The sequence below is a fragment of the Humulus lupulus genome, chromosome 5 (genome assembly GCF_963169125.1).
Source record: "Humulus lupulus chromosome 5, drHumLupu1.1, whole genome shotgun sequence".
NCBI classification, from domain to species: domain Eukaryota; kingdom Viridiplantae; phylum Streptophyta; class Magnoliopsida; order Rosales; family Cannabaceae; genus Humulus; species Humulus lupulus.
In genome coordinates, this window is record NC_084797.1 from 10,641,564 (window position 1) to 10,668,846 (window position 27,283).

The window sequence follows — 27,283 nt, forward strand, 5'->3', positions numbered from 1 at the left end:
TCATCCGTTACGCGGTGTTGGCTATCGACTACTTCACCAAGTGGGCTGAGGCAGAACCCTTGGCAACAATCACTTCCAAGAGAGTCCTCGACTTCGTAGTCAAAAGCATTGTCTGCCGGTTCGGGCTGCCAAAGAAAATTGTATCCGATAATGGGACTCAGTTTGACAGCGACCTCTTCACCGAATTTTGTGAAAGGTACGGCATTGTGAAAAGCTTCTCCTCCGTGGCCTATCCCCAGGCAAACGGCCAGGTCGAGGCTGTCAATAAGACGCTAAAGGCGAGCCTTAAGAAGAGGCTGGACGAAGCCAAGGGGGTCTGGCCAGAACAGCTCCCCCAGGTACTGTGGGCATACCGAACCTCGCATTGGACTCCTACGGGTCATACTCCTTTCTCCCTGGCTTTTGGGAGTGAGGCAGTCCTTTCTGTTGAGATAAAGGTATCTTCGCGTAGAGTCCAGGCCTATAACCTGGACCGCAATCACGAACTACTTTGCGCGTCCCTCGACCTGATTGATGGAAGATTCGTAGCTCCAGCTCGCACATTACCAGCAAAAAATCACTTGTTATTTCAACTCAAAGGTCAAAAAACGCGCCTTTAGCATTGGCGACCTGATCCTCAGGAGAATCTTCTTAGTCGGTAAGGATCCCAAAGATGGAGTATTGTGACCGAACTGGGAAGGGCCATATCAAATAACCGAGGTCATAAAGGAAGGAACCTACAAGTTAGCTCGGCTTAATGGAGAAGTGGTCCCACGAACTTGGAACGCCATCCATTTAAAGAAATATTATCAGTAACACCCTTGTAAGGCTTACTCAGAAAGGCCATTTTTTGTGTATTAAGCAATGAGAATTAAATTTTCTTTCATTTATTGTGTATATTTGTGAATGTAATCTCAAGTAACCACGAAAGACCCTTTCCTAATTACTTGGGGGGGGGCATATGGTACCTGGATAATATAACCAGGCCGCCTTAAAGGCTTAGAAGTTGATTCAAATCGATTGATCGATGTTTTTCTTAAAAAACACGAGATATTGATAAAGGAAAAACGCGAACTAAGTCTTATCCTGGATATAACCAGGTCGTCTTAAAACTTAGAAGTTGATTCAAATTGGTTGATCAGTGTTTTTCTTAAAAAGCACAAGATATTAATCAAGAATTGACACGAACTAAGTTTTCAAATTAACGCCCTGGATGAAACCAAGTCCTAAAACTTAGAAGTTGATTCAAATTGGTTGATCGGTGTTTTTCTTAAAAAGCACAAGATATTAATCAAGAATTAACACGAACTAAGTTTTCAAATTAACGCCCTGGATGAAACCAGGTCCTAAAACTTAGAAGTTGATTCAAATTGATTGATCGTTGTTTTTCTTAAAAAGCACGAGATATTAATACAAACTTAACGCGAACTAAGTTTTTAAAGCAATGTCCGGGATGCAACCAGGACTTATCTTAGAAGTTGGCTCAAAATTGATTATGTTTTTTCCTAGAAAAGCATAAAATGTCAATCGTAGCACCAACAAAAACTAAGACTTTCCAAAATGCATAAAGGTTAAATGATGCAAATAAATTAAAAGCAAAAAGTTGGTCAAACCAATTGTCTCGAGGTTAGAAAACCTCATACAAAGTTACAATATATATATATGAGGGGTGGAAAGAAAAGAAGTCCTAGGCCCCGCCAGGCTGCTCCGATGAAGTCACCACCTCGCCCTCCTGCTCGGTGGCTGCGGAGGTCTCCCCAGTCTCGGAGGGTGCCTCTTGCTGAAGGCGAGCTTTGAACTTCTCCAGGAAGCTGTCCCATGCATCCGCCCCCATAAAGGAGAAGTCTCCATCTGGGTTGTAGACCCAGCAGTGGTACAGCATGGCCTCCATGGAGGAGCTAACATCTGCCCTCTCCATCGCCAGGGCGGCCCTGGCCTCCTCGAGCTCAGTCCTCGCAGCGGCCAGAGCAGCCAAGGTATCCTCGTCCTCTTGCAACTTAGGACGAGATGCGTCCAGCTTGGCCTGCGCAGACGCCAGGGCATCCTTGGCATCCTGTTTTTTATTTTGGGCAGTCTTAAGGGCAGCCAAAGTTTTCTGGTGCTCGCCCCTCATGTCCTCGAGGCGAGACCTAGATCGGGATATGCTCCGGTGGAGAGCCAAGGCACCCTGCAAGACAAAAAGATGATGAGGCAACTGCCTTAGAGAAAAAGAAAAACAAACATGTAATGCATAATAAGCATGAGATACAGATGGCAAGGCCAACTTACCGTGAGAGCCATCCCCAATGAAGACTCCATCACGTTCTTCGGGCTCCTCGTCTCGATCGCCCGCAGGTCCCTCTAGGCGGCGTTGTAGTAATGGTCCACAGTGTAGCTCGCCGTCTCGTAGACCATTCCCCGAAAGACGTTGGGGATCTTCTCCAGAGCCTGGGGGTTCACTGGGACGCACACCTCGGGGGTGGTGGTGGATAAGGTCCCGGTGGGCACCCCCGTTTCCCGAGCAAGGTCGGGAACTCGCGGGGGAGGAGGAGGCATCTTCATTGCAGGAGGTGGCAGAGGTACTTTCTCCTGAGCTGCCGGAGCCTGGTTTTTCCCCATTGCAGGGGACTTAGAGGTGCTCCCAATGGCCTTCTTTGCCAGCCGAAGTTTTTTGACCATGGGCCCAGAGACCCCAGAAGAAGGGTTCCCTCCAGGGAACATGGCTCGCAGGTCGTTGCCCCCGGACTGAGACATCTCCTCTAAGACAGCAAAGGCAAAGTATTAATATACAAGTAGAAATATTTATGCAAGGCAACAAAAGTTAAAGGGAAGACAGATATCAAGTATATTGAAAGGGATCCTACCCTCCAAGCCAGAGGAGGAATCTATGGTCACGACCACCGGCCCCAGAGCTGCAGCGGGTGAGTCTAGGACAATGACTTCGCGAGCTGGAAGAGGTTCTGGGTCCGAATTTGGCTCGGGACTAGACTCTTCTACATATTTCCTAAGGCCCGGAGCTACTGTACCCTCTCAAAGAGAGGGCCACAACCGAAGATTGGTCCCATACTCCTAAAAAAAGACCGACCTAAAAGCTATGGTGTTATCTACGACTACAGTGCCCTTAGGGCGGCTACTTTCGTAATCCAGCACGAGCTAGTCGACGCACTGGTGTAAGGTTATATCGCGGTCTGGGTCACTTCGATGACGTTGAACGGGCTGGTTGGGATTGAACCTAGCTAACCGAGGGTCCGCGGTGGCCCTATCTAAGTCCCTAAACATATAAGGATTACCTTGACCAGAGGGACCGGCAGCCACTCCGGACCGGACCCTCTCCTCGTCTGTTTCTTGGGCAACCTCCAGCGCCCGCTTCCGCCTCACGAGGGGCACCTTGTCCTCCTCATCCTCTCCTTCCCCCGCGACCTCCTCCTCGGGGATGGGTGCTGTCTCGCGGTTGGAGGGAGGCTCTGAGGTCTCCTCAAGGACAAAGTCTGGCCTGGAGAGATCAGCTTGCACGCCCGCATCGTCTCGTCTGACACGAGCTGGCGATAGTCCTTTTCGTTGGGCGGCAGCCCCGCCAATGTCTCGTATTGACTCCTGAGGGTCACAGACTTGGTTGTCCTCGCAAAAATGGCTGCACGATTGTTTCTAAATCAGGAACAAATAAAGGGAGCTATTCAATAGTCAACTCATGAGCTAAGAGTATAAGATACTTACGAGGATGATTGAAGTAATGAAGTTCGCAGTTGCGAAACCCCTTGGACATAAAGAACTGGTCTTTGAAGTCGTTGGGTGGCTGGGCAGCTCGATGACCGCAGCCGTGTTTGGAAAACGGGTCAAGTAGTAGAACTCGTCGCCTCGCCCCCGTTGCTCCGGGCTGGCCTTGAGGGAGAAAAAGTATAAGATATTCGTCGGGGTGAGGACCTCCCATTCCTGCTTCAAGAATAAATATCTCAACCTCGCTAACAAACGGTACGAGTTAGGGGGGAGCTGGAAAGGGGCCAACTTCACGTAATTGAGGAAGTCAGCAAAATATTGGTCCAGCGGGAGGAAGGCCCCAGCCTTGAAGTGCTCGTCACTCCAGGCCGCGTATTCTTCATCGAGCGGTGCGCAGCTCCGCTCACCTTCTAGGGGAGGCCGGGCGATCAGGGCGCCCCTCCCAATCTCGATATTGTGGGAAAGGAATATTTTATTCACTTTCCCCTGGTCGGTGGTCTTCGAGACGATCCTCTTGGCCTCGAAGAAAGCGTCGGGCGCCACCTCGAGCTCCCGCTCCACGGCCGGCCCGAAAACGGGGATTGGAGAGTCCGTCACCACCTCCTTTCCTTTGGATTGTTGAGAAGCTGCCAGCGGTTTTCTTAGGGGCGTTCTTCTTGAGTCCCATCGAGTTGCCTAGCAAACAAAAGAAGAAAATTTTAGAAAAGGCGACCTAAGCATAAGAAAGAATCTGAAGCGAAGTGTTTCCTTTGCACGGGCTGAGGTAATCTCAGCCCGTGGAGAGTGAGACCACGTGGTTCTATGAACACGCGCTTGTGCTCCCAACGGATCCCCGATTACTCAGAATTCGTGTGTCAAGAGGGTCAGGATAAAAGTTTGCCTTTGAAGGAAAGTTTCAGTAGGCAAACAGTGCAAAAACCGCCTGTGAAACGTGCCCCCTAAGCTACTCGGTTTTGCACCCAAAAGGCTGGATATTTCAAACAGGCATACCAAAAATCCTACCCAGAAAATTTCCCCAGAAAGCGTACCCTATGAGCCATGCTCCTAAATGGTTTTTTCCTACGATCGATGCCCTAAAATAAAAACCTACGCCTATTATACCCACAAAAAACCAACAAAATGTTGCATGCGACTACGGGAACAACTTACCTAAGCTACAGTGAAGAGAAAATTTAAAGCATGCATAAGCAGAAAACTTACAAGGTGTTTTGCTGTGGGGAGGATGTAGGGGACTTCTGGGTTGCAGCCTCATCAGAATAAGCTGGTGCCAAAGCCTCAAAGGATCTCTCGCGCTTGCACTTCTGGAACGCTGGGAACAGTAACCGGAAGAAAAAGAAGGTTTTTTGAGGCTAAGAAGGAAGAAGAAGATGGGAAAATTAGAAAAAATTTCAAATAAATGGGTGGCCCATGCGTAAGGTGGCCACCCTTTTTTATATACGTAGAAGGCCAAGTGAGGAAGGCTGTTGGCTTGTCCTGATGTGGTATACGAGGCTCTTTACTCGAAAGGCGAAACGACGACCGAATGTAGGCTAGGCCATTTAATGCGGTTCTCGGAAGACGTACCGTCACCAACCACGATGCTCCACGTATTCGGCGCCTGCGTAGTGGGCAGAATATGAAGAGCCCACAAGGAAGCCTAAAAGCCCCCACTGTGGCCCCAGGTGGCGCCGTGTGCCACGAGCAGGAGCTTGGGGGGCAAATGTACGCCCTAATTTTCCACGGGCTATTAGCGAGTTGAGATATGGCATAATTATATCAGCCACGTGGCCGGAGCTGCTGTTATCAGGTCCTACCTCTTTAGTTCGAGGTAGCCAAAAGTTTATTAAGATTACTAAGGAGCCGAGTTAGAGGTATGAAGACCGCAGGTTAAGAAGGCATCTAGCTCGAGGCACAGGCCTGAGTTGGAAGCTGTGACCCTTTATAAAGTCAACCACGCAATGTAAACGTGCATATATCAGACATCACGTGTCTGATATATCCCTGAATTATCGGACACGCAGCATAAACGTGCGTGTTCAAGCACCCACGACTGGGTAGGGCCGTGCGGCCCATTATCCCCCTTACCTATTGATTAGACCACACCTCATTTTTCAGGTTTTAGGAATTAATCATGAATGTCACAGAAGTGACATGATGGGTAAGGAGGTCACGGGATGACCTCCTTTGCCAACCCCCAGGTGTCCTCTCCTATAAATATGGAGACCCTGGGAGTTGCAAAGGGTTGGATTCTATGGTGTAAAGAAATACCCTGTAAAGAATACCAAAAATATAGCAATAATATTGGCTGGTGGAGTATAAGGATTTTAACCTTTGAACCACCTAAAAAAGTATTCGTATCATCAGTTCATTTTAAGATCATTCATCTGTTTCGGTTCATTACTTAGCACTAATCCCATTCTCTTATTTTCTTAATTACCTGTTGGCGAAGAACCGCGTCAACAATCATAACCATATATGAAATACCATCAATAACGAGTAATTAAAGGTTCCCGAACCAAGTCCTAGCCCCCGGGACCTCGAATTCTACCAAACCGGGTAGTAAATTCGATCTTGAGTCTTAATGTTTGAAAACGCGCTCTTAAAACCATACCTGGCCAAAAAGAAACAGGCGGGCCGTGACCTGCCTCCAAGGGCCGCGGTGCGCCTCCCAGATAGACAACCCCCTGTCTGGGTGCCAAGGGCGGGCCGCGACTTGCCCTTGAGGGTTGCAACATGCTATGCAGACAGAGCCCCATCAGGGCTCTGGGGTTCGCTCAGGTCGTGGGGCCCAAGAACTCAGCCGCGACTTGACCCGGCAAATCCAGCTCCCTTGCATTTCCTTCAATCCAAAATCAACCAAAAAAACTACCAAACAATCCCAAAATCAATACCAAACCTCAACACAACATAACCACCAATCCAGCAATAAAACCTAACCTTAAAAACCCTTAAAACACTACCAAAAATCCAATTCCAGGATCAAATTTCCAAGCTTATAAACAACATAAAAACAGAGGAAAAACTCAAAGTTCAAGCTTAGAATCATTAACTCAATCACTGAATTATCCCTAAGCTTCACCCAATCAAGAACCTTTCTCAAACTTGGCTTCAATTCCCTTCAACTTAGCTTCAACAATCAAACAGAAAGAGATAGAGAGAGGGAGAAGGAGAAAGAGTGCCCTGTTTCTGGTTTGCTTTGTTCTTCTACAACCATCCTTGGTCAAGTCTATCAAATAGCCTAAAATGACTAAAATACCCCTAAGGCCAACCTAATCCATCAAAGCCACCTAAGGGAAATTTTGTCATTACCACCTACCCCATTAATCATAATTAACACTCACAATTTTCGTCATTCCCAATATCCTCAAATAATTATCAAATCATTTCTCATTACTTGCTCAATCCCGGTAATGTACTAAGTACCAAATTACCCCTAGGCTCACTCCAAGCCCGGTAATTAACCCCGTTATGACTAAACCGCTAATTTGCTTCCTAGGATCGTCTCATGCCGAATAACTCAAATATATCCACATAATAATGTGGTCTCACCCATATATCACATACATGCACATAAATATACAAATACAACCATATAATAATACAACCTACATAATCATGCATATAATCATGTAATAACACATTAAATCAGTTATTGCCCTCCTGACCTCCTAATCCAGGCACTAAGCCATAATAAGGAATTTGAGACATTACAAACACCGACAACACGAGATTGATCTCGAAGTTTTTTTGTGGGATTGAATCATAATGGGGATATTATTTATGGTTGTGACTGGGTTACCGCTAGGGCTCGAGGCAAGATCGTGCTTGAGGGTCGTTTTATCTATCCTGTGCTTGGACCATAGGTAAGAAAATTACACTCAATACGTGATATATTTGTTTAGGGCTTGACCCGGTTGTTGAACATGGTTATGACTATGCTTGGACTGGTTTATTAGACATGTTAACTGTGTTGTGCATACTTGTGATATTTAATGTATGCTTATTTGTTTATCTGATTGAAAAGACTTGACTTATAAGTCAAGGACGAAAATAGTGCGCTGAGCGCTGGCCGAAAGGATTGACTTATAAGTCAAGGGTGGAAATAGCGCACTGAGCGCAGACCGATATGATTAGGCCTAATCAAGAGCGTGGGATATGCTTGACTGACCCTGTGGTCGCTTGGCCAGCCTTAAGGCTGGTTATACAGAGGATAGGGCAATGAGCCCTAGGGTGACTCTATAGTCACTTATCTTAGGACAACGGGCCCCTGTATGACTCTATGGTCATTTATTTAGGGCAACGACCCCCTGGTGTGACCTTGTAGTCACTTATTTGAGTAGAATGCATGCAAGAGTAGAGTTATTACTGTCAGGCATGCTAATTATGATTTTGTAATATGTTAACTGCTTATGAGCATGTTTAAGTTTTCTTGCCGAGCCTTGGTTCATGGGTGCTATGTGGTGCAGGAAAGGGGAAAGGGAAACTAGACCAACCATGGGTTAGAGAGCTTCAGTGGCGACGTGTATATACGCGACTGCTCGACCTTCACGACCAATGTTTCTCAGAGGGACTAGGGTTAAACCCTATTTTTCCGCTTAGGTTGGCTTATGTTGTAATTGCCCATTTGACTGTAAATGACTTTGTAAATGTTTATGTTGGGATCCCATGTACGAGCTTAAAATTTTGAATGAAATGATCATTTCTTTTGACCAAAATTTTTAACCCTAATCCATTAATCACTTTTAGTTACATGTTTATGGCCAAATGACTTGATTAGCAAGTCTAGCACTATTTAAAATACACAGTGTAATGGTCTTGATTATCCAATACGTTATAGCATGACTTTAATACAATGATATATGAATATTAATTTTGTTTAATTAGTTTTTATTTTAAAGTTATATTAATTTTTTAAGTTTTTTATGGGTTGTTGGTATGGTATATCATTTTTTTATGATATTTAGTTTCTATCTTATTATACATAAAGTAAGTATATAATTTTGTATCATGGTATATACATTTTAATAGTAGTATATAATTTTGTTAGCATAGTATATACATTTTTGAGTAATAATTTTGTAAGTTTTGTTAGTATATTATTTTTCAATTTAGTATATACATATACTATAATATTAAAATATTTAGAATAAAATAGTAATTTGCTAAAGGACATATTTGGTAATATGTAATATTAAAAAGGGAAATTTGACATAATATGCTAAAAAATTAAACCCAAAAAATAAAGATAGGAAAGTTATCCCACTCTTTCAATTTCTTCCCCAAAATACCCCTGACTTTTCAACTTCCCTCTATTTTCTCTAACTCCCTTCTCTCTCCTGAATTCTCCCATTTTCGCCATCTTTCTACAGACCAGGGACTCATCGTGCATGGAACCCAGCCACCCCGCAACGCACACGAACCCACACCGAACCAGCGACCCACACGAACCCACACAAACACACCCAACCCAGCGACGAACCCACACGAACCCAGCCACCCCACAACGCCACACCGAACCAGCGACCCACACGAACCCAGCCACACCGAACCAGCGACCCACACGAACCCACACGCCGACACCCAACCCAGTGACCCACACAAACCTAGTGACCCACGCGGACCAAGGAACCCAGTGACCCACATCGAACCCAGTGACCCACGCGGACCAAGGAACGAAAGGCCGGACCTCCGAGAACCCAGTCTCCGATCACCGCCGCCACCGCCATTTGAACCCACGGGAACCAAGGTTTGTTTTTTATATTTTTCTTTTAATTTCTCTTTTTAATTCGAACGAAATTGGTGTATTTGAGGTTAGTTTGTTGTTTTAGAACTGAATTCTGTGATTGATGTTCATATTTCTACTATTTTGTGTTTGGGGAAGAATCTGGGTATCGGGACTGCTTTTTCTTTGGTTTCTTATAAATTTGCGATATTAAGCGATGTTTGTGCGATTTTGTGCGACTTATCAAGGCAAGTATGGTTGCTTGGCGTTGTTTGTGTCTGATTTGCGATTTTTGAACGACATTTGGGCGATATTGTCCGATTATGTAGGGAAAATAATGATAGTTTATGGCATTTGTGTTGTTTTAGCGATGTTTGTGGGATTATATTGGATAGGTTTGTGATTTTAATTTAAAAACCTTATACATTTTTTATAATTGTAGTTTTGCGAGGTTTTGCGAGTTCTTTTGCGACATTTGTGCGATTATAAATCCTGTTTTTAAAAATGCAGATGGCTCCAGAGCTCGTTCTTCCATTGTCCGAGCATTTTCCAGGGCGTATCAGCTACAGAGGGAGCAGGTACTTCACTGCTATAAAGGATAAGTTCGAAGCCTTTAAGTTGACTGATAAGGTGAAGGAAAGTCCCTTCAGATCTTTTTGGAATGCCAGTGTTCTTCAATTCTCCGGGGTGATTGTGCATCAACTGTTATTGAGGAAAAAGAAAGTCAGTGAAGTTAAAAACGATGAAGTGTGGTTTTACGTGGGTAAAACGGAAACCAGATTTGGGAGGTCTGAGTTCGGTTTGATCACAGGCCTAAAGATGAGCGGTGGCCCCTCGACAGCAGAATTGAATACACAATGTGATTATGATCGGATACTGCGGGACTATTTCAACAATGCGAAAAGGGTGGACTTCAAAACCCTTTGGCTAGCTTTTGAGGCGTGTGATGTTGAAGATGATGCATACAAGCTGGGTTTATGTGCTTTTGTTGAAGGCGTTCTGTTGTCACGGTCCGAGAGTGTGTATATTTGGACTGATATGCTGAAGTTAGTTGAAAATGTAGATAACTTCTTCGAGTATCCTTGGGGCCTCCTTTCTTATCAGAAGATGTTGTCTTCCACAGCTAAAAATATGCAGCAGCTACGGCAAAACTACCTGGATAAGTTGTCGAGCAAGAAAGATAAGAAGAAGAAGAAATCCAAGAAGGAGAAAAAAGTTACTCAACTAGAAGCAAAGTACAATGTGTACGGATATGCACCGGCCCTGCAATATTGGGCGTTTGAGGTCATGCAAGATGTGGGGAAGAAGTATGGGTATGCAAAGGGAGTAGATTCCCTAGAATGTTGAACTGGAGCACCCCCGTTACTGTTACGAAACACGATGTGAAGCAAACTAATGTGGCACTGCTGTTTGAGAAAAGGGTATGTAAATCTTTCTCTATTTCTCATTGTTGTTCTGATATATTTTGCGTTCAGTATTATTTGCGATATATGTGCGAGTTTTACGCGACATTTGTGCGACAGCATTTTTCTTTATACGATTTACATTATCTGTTTTGTGACATATTTGCGACATTATGCGATTTTTTATTTTGTGATTTATATTTGATTTCTTTTAAAAATATTAGCGACATAAGTGCGACTTCTTGCGACATAAATGCGATTTTTATTACTTTGTTGATAATATAATTTTGCGACATTATGCGATGTTTCTTCGAGTTTCTGCGATATTGATTGTTTTCTAATTTTTTGGTTATGCAGATGGTTGTTCTTCAAATCTTGCACCCTCGGAATTAGGAGGTTGAATACTGGAAGTCCAATTGTGAGGGTGAAGTCCCCACGGTGAATATGGGCTCAGATGAGATGGAAGAAACAGAAGCTGGAACACAAGATTCCACTCAATTCGAGACCCAAGAAAAACGAGTGGCAGAATATGTTCAAACTGCAAAAATCATTCCACCATCACCATCGAAAGAACAAACAGAGCCGTCCACATCAAGCACTGTGCCTCCAACCTCAACTCCTGCAGCCAATGACGCCGACTACCTTGGGTTGGCGAAGAGATTGGAGAAGGACGAAGCCCAACAAATAGCAATTCTGGCTGCACAGAATGAGATGAAGACTACGTTTGAGAGTAGTCAGGCGGAGATGAAGAAGCTTATCATGGATCAACTTGCGACCGTGATAAGTTTGTTACAGAAGCAACCATCACAGCTAGCAGAGGATGAACGTCGTCAGTATAATTCTGGTTCTGAAGACGATGTGTACCCTGAAGATTGGGAACCCAACGTAGATGAGGTTCCTTCTACTCCAACGGATGCCATTATTATGGCCATCGGAGATACGCAGTCTCAGGATGTGCAACAGTTGGATGGGCCACCAACTGGAGTGGAATTTGTGAGGAGGGCAAAGCGAAAGCCAGTGTATTTGAAGGACTACACAGCGAGGAAGAAGAAGCAACGAACTGGTCCTGTTGAGGTTGATACTTTGAGGCCAGCAGACCCACGACTGTACAAATTTTTCAAAAGGTGGATTACTTACTCGAGGGACAACCGCCGTCCTAGAGAAGTGTACACTGGCATTGTCGATCGGAGTTGGTTCGTGAAGTTGATGGTGGAGCACGAATGGATCGACGATTCTGTAAGTACTTGTTTCTTAACTGTTTAATTTAATTGTTTTCTCATTTTGAACAATACATCATTTTATTTGCGATATTTAGCGATGTATAAGTTGATTGTTTGTTTAAATCGTAATTAAATCGCTTTAAGTCGCTCAGAAAATCGCGAAAATGGTACATTGGGATATGCGCGACGTTTTGGCGATGTCTGTGCGACATAAAGCGATTTAATTACAGAAATTGTGTTTTATGCGACTTGTTTGCGACATTTGTGCGACTTTTTTGCGATTCGATTCTAACCATTTTTATTTCAAATGCAGCAAATTGATGCCATATTCCACTTGTTGAGAAGAAGGAGGAAGCTCTTCCCTGAGGTGTACACTACGAATTGTGTGGTTCTGGACACATGTGCTCCACAAATATTTTCAATGTACTGGAATTGTCATGATGGTGACAGAAGCACATTTATCTGGGATGAGTCAGTTATTGATTATGTGAGGGGGATGGAGCATCGGCACTTGCCTTGTTGGGAGAACCAGGAGTACATCTACTTCACATTGAACCTTCCTGCTGAGAAGCATTGGGTGGCTGTTGAGGTAGATATTGAGAATTGGCAGATTGTTGTATATGACTGTGATATCGGCACCACGACTGAGGACAATATGAAGTCATATTTGAAGCCTTATACCGAGATATTTGCATCCTTATTGCGGGTTTCTGGTTATTTTAAGACCAACAGTTATGTATTTCCGGTTGAAACAGGTGATCTAAGCCAGCTCCCACCAATGCATTATAAACGAGCTACTCCGGAAGTTGTACCGCAAGCGGAAAGCAGGTAAATGTCTCTTTTTGTATTTATTTTATTTTGTACTCCATTATGAATTACTTTACAAAATTGTTACTAATAATTACCAATATCTTTTTATTTGCAGTGGCGATTGTGGAATATATGCCATTGAATACGTGGAGCACCGAATGTTGGATCGGTCATTTCAGAAAGTTAACGATGATAACATGCTCACCTTTAGACATAGGTGGTGTATTGACTTATTTTACCAGAATGTATAATATTTACGACACTATTATATTTACGACACTATTATATTTTGTCAGATTAGTAAAATATGTTAGAAATCGTCTTTAATCGCTAATTTCGCTTTGCAAATCGCACATTGTCTCACATTTACATCGTCTGAAATCGCATTTATCGCACAAAAATCGCATACAAATTGCATAATTAATCTCCATAGCAAAATATATCGCACAAAATCGCAATACTAATCGCAAAAACATCGCCAGCTATCGCAAAATTGGAAAAAAAATCTACTTTGACCCTGTTAAAAATTCTACATGGTTCACACATTCCTGTATAAAAAAAAAAGGTTAAAAAACTGTAACAGCAACCAGGAATACAACACAAAAATCCAGTCAAAAAATAAGTGCGTTACAACTAATATAGATAAGTACACTAATAGAGAAAAGGTTCAAACTCGAGCTTTGCATGTAGCTTTGTTGTGCCCCGAACCACCGCAGTTAGTACAATGGCGAGGTTCCACAACCACTTGACCATTAGACGGGCGACGCTTCGTCGGTCTTCTACCCGCATTGCTCTTCCTAGGCCAACCCACCGGTTTTTTATCCACTGGTACCCCGACTCTCATGTTCTTGATGTGTTCCGGTAGTACCCAATCATCCTCCTCGCCGACAACATTAATTGTTGCATCGTAGGTCTTCTTCCACGTGTCTTTTGTGTAGTACGGGGAGCTAAGTGCGTACAGGCTAACATTCTGACTAATTACTGCGGCACATGCATGAGGACAAGGGATTTTTAGCAATTGGAACATTCCACATGTGCATGTTCTCTCGACTAAGTCCACATCACCACCTCTCTGACCTTCAGGACCCGTACCAACGTTAAATAATTGTGCACCATTACGATAGAAAGTCCTGAACCTACCATCTTCATGTTGTGCTTTTAAATCCTTCTCAAAAGTAGTTGCCAAAGGGGTAGTGCACTTACTTGCATTTTCGAGACGATCAGCAAACCAATTTTGCAGTGTGAACCTGGTGAATTCAACCAAAGTAGTTATTGGATATTTCCTGAATTCTTCTGTCACGTTGTTGAAGCTTTCAGCGGCGTTGCTTGTCATTATGTTGTACCGATCGCCTGGACAATAAGGACAAGCCCACTTTTCAAGCCCTATTTGCTCGACGTATGTAGCAATGGGCGGATCCATCCGTTTGAGCACCTCAAAATGTCTATCACATTTAGTCTTCGACCATGCGTAGGCTGCCAGCCATATTTGCGTGTTACATACATGAGTCTTGAACTTGAACGTGACACTCATAGTAATATGTTTAAAGCAAAAAGAATGGCATGCTTCGGGGAAAACGACCTCGACAGCATGTTCAATGCTCTGATGCCTATCCGATACGAACACAAGGTTTTCAACCTCCCCAATGGCTTCCCTTAACTTCTGCAAGAAATACTTCCAAGAGTCGTAGTTCTCACTGTCGACAATTGCAAAGGCCATCAGAAACAATTGGTTGTTTGCATCGTACGCAACAGCAAGTAACATTGTGCCCCCATACTTTGTCTTCAAGAATGTTCCGTCAATACTAATCATAGGACGACAAAACTTAAATCCCCTCCTACAAGCATCCAGTGACCAAAAACAATACTTGAATCGGTCGTCCTCTCTCACAATGTCAATAATAGTACCTGGATTCTTCTGTTCCAGCATGTACAAGTAACCATATAACTTTGTATAAGATTCTGCAGGCGTACCCCTCACATACGTAAGTGTCTTCTCTCTGCACCTCCAAGCCTTCTCATAACTAATCTTGATGCCATAATCCTTAAACATATCCCTCTGTATGTCTTTTGCCATGTACTTAGTTCCATCTGATGCGTACTTTTCCTTAATAATGTGGCCAATAACCCACGGTGCTGCTTGACAGTGATCATAATTTCTAGAATCCAAGTTACATGTGTGTTCGTTGTGGAACACAGTAACCTCGAACATGTCACAACATGCCTTCTTCCTCCCCCTTAATCTCCATTTACAATTTTTATCCTTGCAAGTAACGTACAACACATCAGTGCCAGACTTCCTCACCATCCACTCAAAATTCTTTTTCAGTGCATACCTTCCCACTACATTCTTAAATTCTTCCTTGTTTGTGTACAACTTGCCAAGATGTATCTCCCTTGAAGGCGTACCACTAAGAGATGTCGTATAGACATGATTTTCCTCTATGTCTTCCCTAGTCCACATAAGAGGTTTGAATTTGGTACAAACTTCAAATTCAGAAGCAGGAGTACTAATGGAAGGACCTGGCCGACTGCTACTAGTTCCTGGTGTTTGGAGATTCTCACTACGGGGGGGTCTTCTTTGTCGCTCTGCTTGGTTGCTTGGAGTTAGTTCCAACCTCAAGGGAGGTACCTGTACAGCTCCATCAACTTCCAGCTCCACATCATCATCCTCATCCAAATCTACCACAGGATCATCGTTGTAATAGGGACAATTGAACTCACCTAAATGATCAAATGCGATATCGGCTCTGTGGTCATCTATATTATTAGGTAGTTGCTCATTCAAACCAACCCCCTGATCAGTTTCTGGGACAAAGGTCCCTACCACACTTCGAGGGGTTACAGATGGGGGAGAAGGCTCCAAATTCACATTCTTCTTCACCTTAGTCACAAATAGTGGCAGCAAGTTGTCCACACTCATCTTTGCCTTCATGCTAAAAAACACTCGTAGTTGACTATCTTTCACTAAAACCTCCGGCGGAAACTTGATGCCTTTCATGTACATGTAACAGACTTCTAATTTCAGTTCATACACCAAAGGATCCACATCCAACTCTTCATACAAAACTTCACGCAACTTTTCCAGAGTAGTGTCAATGTCAAACATCAACGTCTTACTTATTGGGGAATTGAATACCCAGTTGAAACCCTCGACAGCCCAAACACCATCATACAATACAGCCACAAATACAGTTGAATCTGTCACAAACAAAAAAATTTAAAGTCGCCCAAAAATCGCACTAAAATCGCCCAAAATACTTAGTTTTTGCCACACATATAATATCGCACAAAATCGCAATGGCATCGTTTAAATGTCGCATAGTTTCATCCCTAATCTCTGACTTTGGTATAAATCGCACAAAATCGCAATTTATCATTAAAAAATCGCAAAAAAAACGAAAAACCCAGAAAAAAACGCAGAAAACGAAACATAGTCTACTTTCATTTCAGAACACAAAATGGGCAAAATACAACCAACAATGTGCAGATCCATACAACTTACACTAAATATAACAAAAGCCAACAATATTTTATATAAAAAACACTTACCCATTGCTTTTGGGTGAGAAAAATGAATGTGGAGGTCGGTTGAGTGTGTGGGAGGTCCGGCTAAGGTCTGGCTGAGGTCGTGGTGGGTGGAGGTCCGGCTGACTGCAAGCCGTGGTGGTTTTTTTTGGTCTGAGAGAGAGAGAGCGAGAGAGAGAGAGAGAGAGAAATGAAGGTGACTTTTTTTGGTTTAGAAGAAGGGCATTTTTGGGATGAAAAAGAATTAAAAGAATAGTTAAAAAATATATAATTAGATAGTTTGATTAAACAACATGGGTTTAATTTTAGCCTAAAATGTCAAATTTCCCTATTAAAAAGGTGGTTATGTTATTTTACTACAAAATTAAAAATATGTATATTTACTTACTTTCACACACCATGAAGGGTCATTTTGCACCAGCCCTCCAATGGAATGCCAAAAAAGTAGTGCATTGTTATATTTAGCACATTTTAACAAAAGTATCACTCCAATAGTGTTTTAAAAAGTGTACCAAATTTGACAAAGGCTAAAAGTTGTAATAAATTTAGCACAAAATAGAGCATGGGCCAAATTTGGCCAACAATAAATGTTACTTTTTTTATTTACCATATTACTATTAATTTATTAGTTAACAATTAATGATTAACCATATTAATTTTTTTACAATAAAAAATGGAAAATAAAATAATTTTTGTATATTATCAATAAATATTAAATGAATTGTTGATTTTTTTTGTTAATTTGCATCTCGTGCATTGTAGCGCAATTGTAAATACTAAGTTAAATATAACATTTACTCATTTTGTGCCAAATTTAGTACAAAATTTACATCTTGCATTGGAGATAGACTAATATAATATACTACAACTTTCATGTTAATTGTTAAATTCAGAAATTGATTCTTATTAGTCATTGTGAGACCGAAATATTGTATCTCTAGTCTTTTTTATTTGGTCTTCGTGTCAGTAGACTTTTTAGATGTTTATCATGAAAATATGGAACTTGTTCGACTTTCATCCCAATTGAGATATTAATAAATTTTAAACATTACATTAGATTGTGAATGTGAGGACAATAATTGTTAAATTTTTTTTTGTAGAATCGAATAACATATAGAATTAGTCCCACATTGGATATGAGAGAAATTTTTCCTCGTACTTAGCCTATATAAGAAAGTTTAGGCTTAATAGTTAACATAGAAAATACATATGTGAGTATATGTCTAGTATGAGGAGAAAAAAATTTAACACTACTAATCTAGATATTTAAGATTATCACGTACATGCATATTACTAGATAAATATGTCGTTTTCTCTAGAAATATGTCTAATTAATGCAAATATATAAATATATTTTATTTCATGTGAAGAAAGCATGTATGAGGTATATAATGGAAGGAACCCCACTCACAAAAAAATTAAGTGATTGTATAAAGATTAATTGAGGCATGTAGACCAAGCTAATTATGAGACATTGTATAAAGATCAAAGAGTGTGGTGTGGATAGCAATGAGTTTCAATTGATTTCTTTGCTTTGGGACAAAGAAATATCAAAATGTGGAGCAAAGGAGGTTAGGTATCAATATCTTTGTAATATTGGTTAGTCTTTTATTAATGCCAAGTAGGCCCTCTATATTAATTCATACATATACATATACATATATTCATGCTAAATTTATTTCCCATGAAGTATAATGATTAAAGGTTCCCAACTTAAAAATTTATAAAAATCATAATTTTTTCAAAAAAGAGATATATAAATTTCATTAAATTATATCATCGAATGGCTCAAAAATTTCTTTTTTATCATCCATTTCACTTGCTTTTAACTCCAATTAGAATATTATATCTTTATCTGCTAAATAGCAAAAAAATCAATTTCTTTGGAGTAGTGAGGTGGCCCAAACCTGGCCTTATAAGAAAGAAATGTATTAGGCCCAGTTCAACAAGTTATCTGAATCCGAGATATATTTCTGACCATTTTTAGAATAATTTTACAAAACTACCCTCAAAACTGAAAAAGGTTGAAATTTACGCCAAAAACACTGAATGAAATTTTCAAAACATGATATGGTATTTTTGAAAAAAAAAGCATTACATGAGCTGTCAAGCATTATATGATATGGTATTCATCTTTATTAATTAAAAAATTATCACATTTATGATATTGATGCAGAGAAATAATTATTTTTTTATACATAAAAAAATAGATAAAAGCTGAAAAAATGAGCTAATATAATGTTAAGATATTAGATATAATATAATCAAAGAACAACTATAAAGTTGTTAGATATTGTTTATAATATATTTCTAATTTATGTTCAAAAAATTATGTTTCATTAAAATTATAAAAAAAAAAACATCTAAATTCTAAACATACAATTTTGTTTTACTTTAAAAAAAAATTAAAAACTCAATATGTCAATCTTCAAAGTCATGAAAGCTAATACAGTCATCCACTTGAATTGACGAAAAAGCCCTCACAATAATCACGAAACCACCATTTCGTCCAAGGCAGTCCCATGCGCCACGTGTCGCCTTCTCCAGGGGTCCCACGTAGAGAAACATTGTTGTCCTCTCACAGCCAGCGAGTCAGCAATGGGTTTAATTACTAAAATACCCTCGCCCACAACGGCGCACGAGAACGTCAAAAGAAACACAGCGAGCGAAACGCTGCCGTACGCGGCCTGGTCCGGCAACCAAGCTGCTGACAAGCCGAGCATCGCAATCTGAAGAGGGAGCGAAACGAGGACTGTGAAAGCCAGCCCGTAAATCCTCAACCTCAAGGCCTTGTTGATCACCACAGAGACCACTCTCCACGCCGAGACCAAGAACATGGCCGAGAACCCAAGCCCGAACGACCCAAACGCCGTCGTACTGAGCAAAGGGTAGGCGCAGAGCACCGTCTTATCATTACTCTCGCCGGAAACGACGACGGAGCTCCTGACGAAGTAGTCAGGGAAACGGAGCGTTACCGCTTCGAACTCGGCGAAGAAGAAGAGAACGATGATCTGGAGGATGAGCAGCGGGAGAGTCATGAGGAGAACGGAGGCGGCGGCCCATCGGCCGTTTGGGGTCTCTTTCTTGACGGAGACATCGACGAGGAAGAGGAGGGTGACCAAGAAAGCCGGCTCGAAGAAGCCGAGGGAGAGAGCCACGTGGATTTTGCAGAGGGTGGCTTGTTGGGGTTGGGAGAGGTGTTTTGCGGTGCGGCGGAGGAGGAGAGGTAGCCGGAGAAGCTCGTTGAGGGCCCAGAAAGTGATGGAGAGGACGAGTAGGAATCGGACGGTCCAGAGCGAGTTGAATCGCTGGAGATGGTGAGAGGTTCTGGACTTGAAACAGAGGTGGAAGATGAAACAGAGAGAGAAAACCGAGAGGAGGAGAAGGGCGGTGATGAATGACAAAACGACGACGTCCAACACCAATAATAAGCTCATGGAATATTCACAAAATATATATATATATTAATAATAATAAATTAAATAAGTGTTATCTGATAAAATGGTTGGTAAAGATAGGTGGTGGAGGTGGTGATGGTGGCGGCGGCGGTGGTGGTGGTGAGAGTTGTCGATATTTAAAATGATGCATGGAAATGGAAATGAAATGATTTAATTTAAGAAATGGAATGATTTAGCCATAATCCCAACCGGTGGAAGAACCGGCTGGTGGGCTATGGAGATTGGAGAAGTGGTATGATTTGATTTGATTATTTGGATTGTGTTAGAAACAAAATAGAGAAAGAGATTGAAAATAATTATGGGAGGAGATTGATTTGAGTTGTTATAGGAAAATGAATCAGTCCTTGCCTTTCGGAACTGTTTTTATATATATATATATATATATATTTGTATATATGTATAAGTATGTATGGTCATGAAAGAGAGGAGGTAGTTCATCGACATGAACAAGAAAATATATAAATGGATTTGAAGAAAAAAAAATGGTTGTTAGTAGGACAGGTTATATCTACAAATATTTTAATTTATATTATTACTATATTTCAAATTTTTTTATATTGATAAATATACAAGAATTTGACTTGGTGTATAAAAATCTTATTTAATATCGGTTTCCCAAGGACCATTGTAGGGTTATTAATAGTTTTTTAATTTATAAATAATATATATATTTTGTTATGAATAAGAATGCAAAAAACTTATAGTATCTATAGTTATGTAAAAATATTAATGTTAAAGATACATAAAAATTATATATATAATTTTAGGATATTATTTATGATTGAAGTTAATTACACAATAGTGTATAGTTTATTACATATAAAAATTATGATTAACTCCTATTAAATATAGTTGAGAGTTTTATGTAACCAACTATATATAAGTTGGGGACATTTTTTTTTAGTAGCAATGAGTGCAAAATTGAGTAGATAGAGCATTTTGAACGAGTACTCTACCCTATTTTTCAAAATATACTTCACTAAAATCTTTTTTTTTTTTTTTTACTGCAAATTTTTACATTATACCGTACATCTCTTTATATATATTTTTTACATCATTTAAATATATTTTATTAATTAAAGTAAAATAAAATAATTAAAATATATATATATATATACTAAATGATAGAAAAAAAGCTTATAAAGTAAAAAATTATATTAAAAAATTATATAAAAAATATGTAAATATTCTATAATAATGTAGCTATGAATTAATTGAAGTTTATGCATAACTATTATAAATATATGTATAAAGTAGTTGATAAAATATGTATTTTTCAGTGAAGAAAACATTGTTGTGAGTGCTCTTAGACAGTCAAGACATAACATATAAGATAGATTTACGAATATAATCATTTACAAAAATTATACACTAAGTTGTTTTTAGTAGTTTTATGAAAATATATATAACTAAACAAGTTTTAGTTACACCACAAATATATAACTCAAATTAGATAAAGAATTTGAAATTTCCAAATGGACTTTCTCGGCGCAATTTTATGTTGCTAAAAATTATTTTTATTGGCGCAGTACGTTTTGTGTCGGCAAAAGTATTATTACCGATGGATATTCGCCGTCATGTTTTGCCGACGTAAAAGCTGTCGGTGCACAACATGACTCTTGTTGGCTCAAAAACGCGCCGGCAAAAGTTTCATTTTTTTGTAGTGAGTGGTTATTTTTTATTCTAGGAATTGTCAATTTATTTGGTTAATAAAATCAAAACGAGTCAATTTACAACTTCAAAGTTGGCTCAAATTGAACCGTGTAATAATTTGACCTATATATATATATATATACATTAGTTCGAAATCTGTACTAGAATTAATGTGCATTAATAACAAGAAAGCCGGCCACTTATAGTGGCTGCAATGCAATTTTTTTAAATAGTGCCAGCCATCTTTTTGTTTTTTTTTTTATATATTAATAATAATAAAAAATTAAAATTATAGTACAATTTAATTTATTACAAATAAGCATATACACATGCATGGTGTACTATAATTTTTTATATTGTAAAAGCAAAAAAGCAGGCTAGCCCAATTAAAATATTATTGATATATTCTATGTTTTTTTGTTTGGATGGGTCGAAGTTTACTCATTGCTGTTTTAACAATGTTATTATTCAATAAATTTGATCTCTTATAATTATATATATACTGAAATCTTTGGAAAATCTTGGTAGAGTGTTATTCTATATTGAAATAACTCATGTATAGTCATAAAAATTTTTATTCCCAACTTAGCGCTAGATATAAATAGAAATAAATTTCACGTTGTAATAAGTTATAATATTTTTTAGTCCCGCCTTTAAAAAATATACATCCACATAGTAATAATTGACTTAATATTAAATATATATATATAAACTATCTTTTACATACTAAAAATTTATGATAAAATTAATTATCAATTTAGACTTGTAAAATAACTTAGATATGTAAATTATAGCCATATTTTTATGTTATTCTCGTTTATTAATGTTTTACATCGAATTTGATATATTTTATCAATTATTATTTAAGTTAAATGTATGTATTTCAATATTTTATAAATATAATTCTATTAAGTTATAACATCTTCATAGTAATAAAATATGGTGGTCCAACAATATTACTATGGAGAGACGTTACTGTATATTATTTGTGTTAGGCCAACTGGGATACATACAACGTTATCCTAATGAAAGATTAAATTTATATGAGAAAATAATAAAAGTTCTCTATTAATTGTCATATAGCTAGGGTTTGTTTTAAAAGAAAATGATAAAACATTTAATTTCTGTCTCTAATTGTTCATGTTTTTATTGGTTCTATAATAATTTTACACGGAAAAAGAAATTATTCAATTTCAATATTATGACTAATTAAGACAAGTCTCCCTTATTATGTTTTTCTAAATATATATATATATATAGGGAGCGACTACAACATATTTATTTTTTGGACAACACTGATGATCATTATTCTATTTTCGGAATCTGGATAGATATAATCCAAAAAATAAAAATTATACGACAATATACATTGTAGCTATTTAGAATATCCTGCAAATTTTTAAGAAATTCTGAATAATTTACGAAGTTGAAAACATATTTCAAACTGTCAAATTTTATATGCGCACACAAAAAAAGAAGCACGCTTGCAACAGACAATTTAATTTATTCAGTATTTCTTGAAAATTTGTAGAATTCGATGTTCTAAAAATATTTAGGATTATATATATCCAAGTGCTAAAAATAGAAAAAAGATGCACCAGTTTGTCAAAAAAAATAGATGTGTTATAATCACACCATATATATTTATATATTCATTTACGATTTTAGTATATACATAGTATACATACCACCCTATGATCTCAGATTGTATTTTATTAAGAAAAAAAAGTTATATACTACATAAATTTTATTGTTTTTTTAACGCATATACTTTTTATTTAAATTAACAACAAAATAAGAATTTATTTATAATAATTAGAATAATGATAAAATAGAAAATTTATTTCAATTTTTCTTTTTGGATAAAATGTATGAAACATTAATTGTTCATTAAAGCTCTAAACAACATTTATTATTATTATTTTTTGGGTTTATATATTTTTGGATCCTGTGTTTTGTCTCATTACCTGTTTGAACCCTGTATTTTGATAAATTACTTTTTGGACCCTATGTTTTGTAAAATAGTTAAAATAGAACTCTAAACTCAATTTTGATGAAGAAAAAATTGAATATAATAACACAGTTTTTAAGCAGAATGATTTTATTTTTGTTCTGAATTATTAGTTTGGTAAATTATTTGTGATTTTAGTTGAGAAAACATTGACCAAAATCGGGTTTATGGTTCTATTTTAACTATTTTACAAAACATAAGGTCAAAAAAGTAATTTGTCAAAACACAGAGTACAAACAGATAATGAGACAAAACACAATGTCCAAAAAGATATAAACTCTATTTTGTTCCTTAAAAAAAACTTTACGTGATCTAAAGTTTGTGGTTTAATTGATAATCGCGTACTTTTTTATCCAAAAACTATTCTCAAAGTAATTTATATTTAAATAACTTTCAAAGCCATATAATCAAGATCCTTATCTTTTAAAAGTAGAAACAAGTTTAATAAAATTAAAATATTTTCTTCATATTAGTTCTAATAATATTTAAAAAAAAAAAACAAAAGTTCTAAGTTTATACATATACCTCAATTAAAATGCTAATATTTGTTATTATTTAATAATATTAGTGAATAAAAGTACATAAAAATGATGATTAGTTGATAATGATATATCAATTAAATATATAAGTAAATACATGCAATGAGGAAAAAAAAGTGTCGGCAAAAGAGTATTATATATATCTTTTTAGACATTCTATTATTTTTATTATCTGTTTGGACTATATGTTTTAAAAAATTTATTTTTAGACCTTATATTTTGTAAAATAGTTCAAATAGATTCCTAAACTCAATTTTGATGAAGAAAAAATGGAATATAACAACACAGTTTTTAAGCAGAATTATTTTATTTTTGTTATGAATTGTTAGTTTGGTGAATCATTTGTGATTTTAGTTGAGAAAAGTTTGACCAAAATTGTGTTTAAGGTTCTATTTGAACCATTTTATCAAACATAAGGTCCAAAAAGTAATTTGTTAAAACGCAGAGTCCAAACAAGTAATGAGACAAAATACAAGGTACAAAAAATATAAACCCTTATATATATAGGATTATATGTTTATAAGTTTATATAAGTGAAATATAGAAAGGTAGTTGTGTACAATTTGATACATATGAGGATCATTAAGTGACCATATGTGTCTTTGTTGACCATATCAATATAATTATATAGCTTAGTGATTAAGTATATATATGTCGGCTAACTCATGAAAAAAAAAGGGTATTAGTAGTTGACATGTTCTTATTATGTAATTAAAAAGGGAAATTTGAGTTTCTATGCCTAATGAGATATACTAAATCAAAAAAATGCTAGACACTTAAATCATTTCAAAACAATGCCAAATTTTTTGACAATACCCAAAATACCCCTCTCATAATTTTTCTCACCCCTTCCTCTTCCCTCTTCCCTCTCTCTCCCTCAATACATTCCTCTCAACTCCCTCTCTTGAAAAAAAATTCATGGGTAAGATAAAATATCATAGAAATCAATGTAATGGCAAGTATTCAACACTTAGGACACTAAAATACTACATTTCGAACAGATTTGGACATGATTTTTGGGTTTTTTTTGCGATTTTTTTCAGATCTGAAACTTTGAAATCTGCAGAAAATCGACGTGGTTCGATGGTGGTTCGATGGTGCTCGATGCCAGCTCGATGGGGCCTTCAAAATCAAGATTTTCATGAAAAAATCGATGTTGCTCGATGGTGGTTCGATGGAGGTTCGATGGTGGTTCGATGGTGTTCGATGCGATTCTTGCAAGATACGTAATTTTTCACTCGGGTATCCGTTTGGGGTGATTTTTTTTTTATTTTGGGTATTTTTTCAAGATCTACACGTTTGGGATGTGTATATACACATTTGGGAAATGTAAATCTTGAAAAAAATGACAAATGCAAAACATACCTCATGTTCAAGATATGTTTTGGTATGTTTTCAAGTTCTAAACTTTGAAAATGTGTATATGAACATATAAAACGTGTAGATCTCAAAAAAATACCAAAAATCAAAAAAAAAATCATCCCAAACGGACACCCGAGTGAAAAATTATGTCTCTTACAAGAATTGCATCGAACCACCATCGAACCACCATCGAGCAACCATCGAGCAACGTCGATTTTTTCATGAAAATATTGATTTTGAAGGCTCCATCGAGGTAGTATCGAACACCATCGAGCAACCATCGAGTTGGGCATGATTTTTTAGTTATTTTTCAGATTTGAAACTCGGAAATATGTAGAAAATTGACTTTGCTCGATGGTGCTCGATACCAGCTCGATGGTGCTCGATACCAGCTCGATGGGGCCTTCAAAATCAATATTTTCATGAAAAAATCGAGATTTCTCGATGGTGGTTCGATGGTTGCTCGATGGTGGTTCGATGCAATTCTTGTAAGAGACATAATTTTTCACTCGGGTGTCCGTTTGGGATGATTTTTTTTTTTATTTTTGGTATTTTTTTGAGATCTACACGTTTTATATGTTCATATACACATTTTCAAAGTTTAGAACTTGAAAACATACCAAAACATATCTTGAACATGAGGTATGTTTTGCATTTGTCATTTTTTTCAAGATTTACATTTCCCAAATGTATATATACACATCCCAAACGTGTAGATCTTGAAAAAATACCCAAAATCAAAAAAAAAATCACCCCAAACGGATACCCGAGTGAAAAATTGCGTATCTTGCAAGAATCGCATCGAACACCATCGAACCACCATCGAACCTCCATCGAACCACCATCGAGCAACATCGATTTTTTCATGAAAATCTTGATTTTGAAGGCCCCATCGAGCACCATCGAACCACCATCGAACCACGTCGATTTTCTGCAGATTTCAAAGTTTCAGATCTGAAAAAAATCGCAAAAAAAACCCAAAAATCATGTCCAAATCTGTTCAAAATGTAGTATTTTAGTGTCCTAAGTGTTGAATACTTGCCATTACATTGATTTCTATGATATTTTATCTTACCCATGAATTTTTTTTCAAGAGAGGGAGTTGAGAGGAATGTGTTGAGGGAGAGAGAAGGAAGAGGGAAGAGGAAGGGGTGAGAAAAATTATGAGAGGGGTATTTTGGGTATTGTCAAAAATTTTGGCATTGTTTTGAAATGATTTAAGTGTCTAGCATTTTTTTGATTTATAACCCCTCACTAAGCATAAAAACTCAAATTTCCCATTAAAAATATACTAAATATCCTATTTATATTGGGAAATTTGAGTTTCTATGCTTAATGAGATATACTAAATCAAAAAAATGCTAGACACTTAAATCATTTCAAAACAATGCCAAATTTTTTGACAATACCCAAAATACCCCTCTCATAATTTTTCTCACCCCTTCCTCTTCCCTCTTCCCTCTCTCTCCCTCAACACATTCCTCTCAACTCCCTCTCTTGAAAAAAAATTCATGGGTAAGATAAAATATCATAGAAATCAATGTAATGGCAAGTATTCAACACTTAGGACACTAAAATACTACATTTCGAACAGATTTGGACATGATTTTTGGGTTTTTTTTGCGATTTTTTTCAGATTTGAAACTTTGAAATATGCAGAAAATCGACGTGGTTCGATGGTGGTTCGATGGTGCTCGATGGGGCCTTCAAAATCAAGATTTTCATGAAAAAATCGATGTTGCTCGATGGTGGTTCGATGGAGGTTCGATGGTGGTTCGATGGTGTTCGATGCGATTCTTGCAAGATACGTAATTTTTCACTCGGGTATCCGTTTGGGGTGATTTTTTTTTTTATTTTGGGTATTTTTTCAAGATCTACACGTTTGGGATGTGTATATACACATTTGGGAAATGTAAATCTTGAAAAAAA

At 38.1% G+C, this 27,283-nt stretch overlaps 3 protein-coding genes across 3 annotated transcripts; 1 reads left to right on the forward strand and 2 right to left on the reverse strand.

The window, feature by feature from the left end:
• The first annotated feature begins 9,877 nt into the window (after window positions 1-9,877).
• On the forward strand, window positions 9,878-11,218 carry LOC133778835 (uncharacterized). Its single transcript, XM_062218855.1, has 2 exons — window positions 9,878-10,686; window positions 11,134-11,218. The coding sequence occupies exons 1-2, from the start codon at window positions 9,878-9,880 to the stop codon at window positions 11,216-11,218; spliced, it is 894 nt and encodes a 297-aa protein (XP_062074839.1).
• Window positions 11,219-13,473: 2,255 nt separating this feature from the next.
• Window positions 13,474-16,359, reverse strand: LOC133778836 (uncharacterized). The gene is made up of 2 exons (XM_062218856.1): window positions 16,356-16,359; window positions 13,474-16,004 (listed from the first exon to the last, which is right to left on the reverse strand). The coding sequence occupies exons 1-2, from the start codon at window positions 16,357-16,359 to the stop codon at window positions 13,474-13,476; spliced, it is 2,535 nt and encodes an 844-aa protein (XP_062074840.1).
• Window positions 16,360-18,820: 2,461 nt separating this feature from the next.
• On the reverse strand, window positions 18,821-19,768 carry LOC133778837 (uncharacterized). Its single transcript, XM_062218857.1, has one exon. The coding sequence runs from the start codon at window positions 19,766-19,768 to the stop codon at window positions 18,821-18,823; it is 948 nt and encodes a 315-aa protein (XP_062074841.1).
• Between the last annotated feature and the right edge of the window lie 7,515 nt (window positions 19,769-27,283).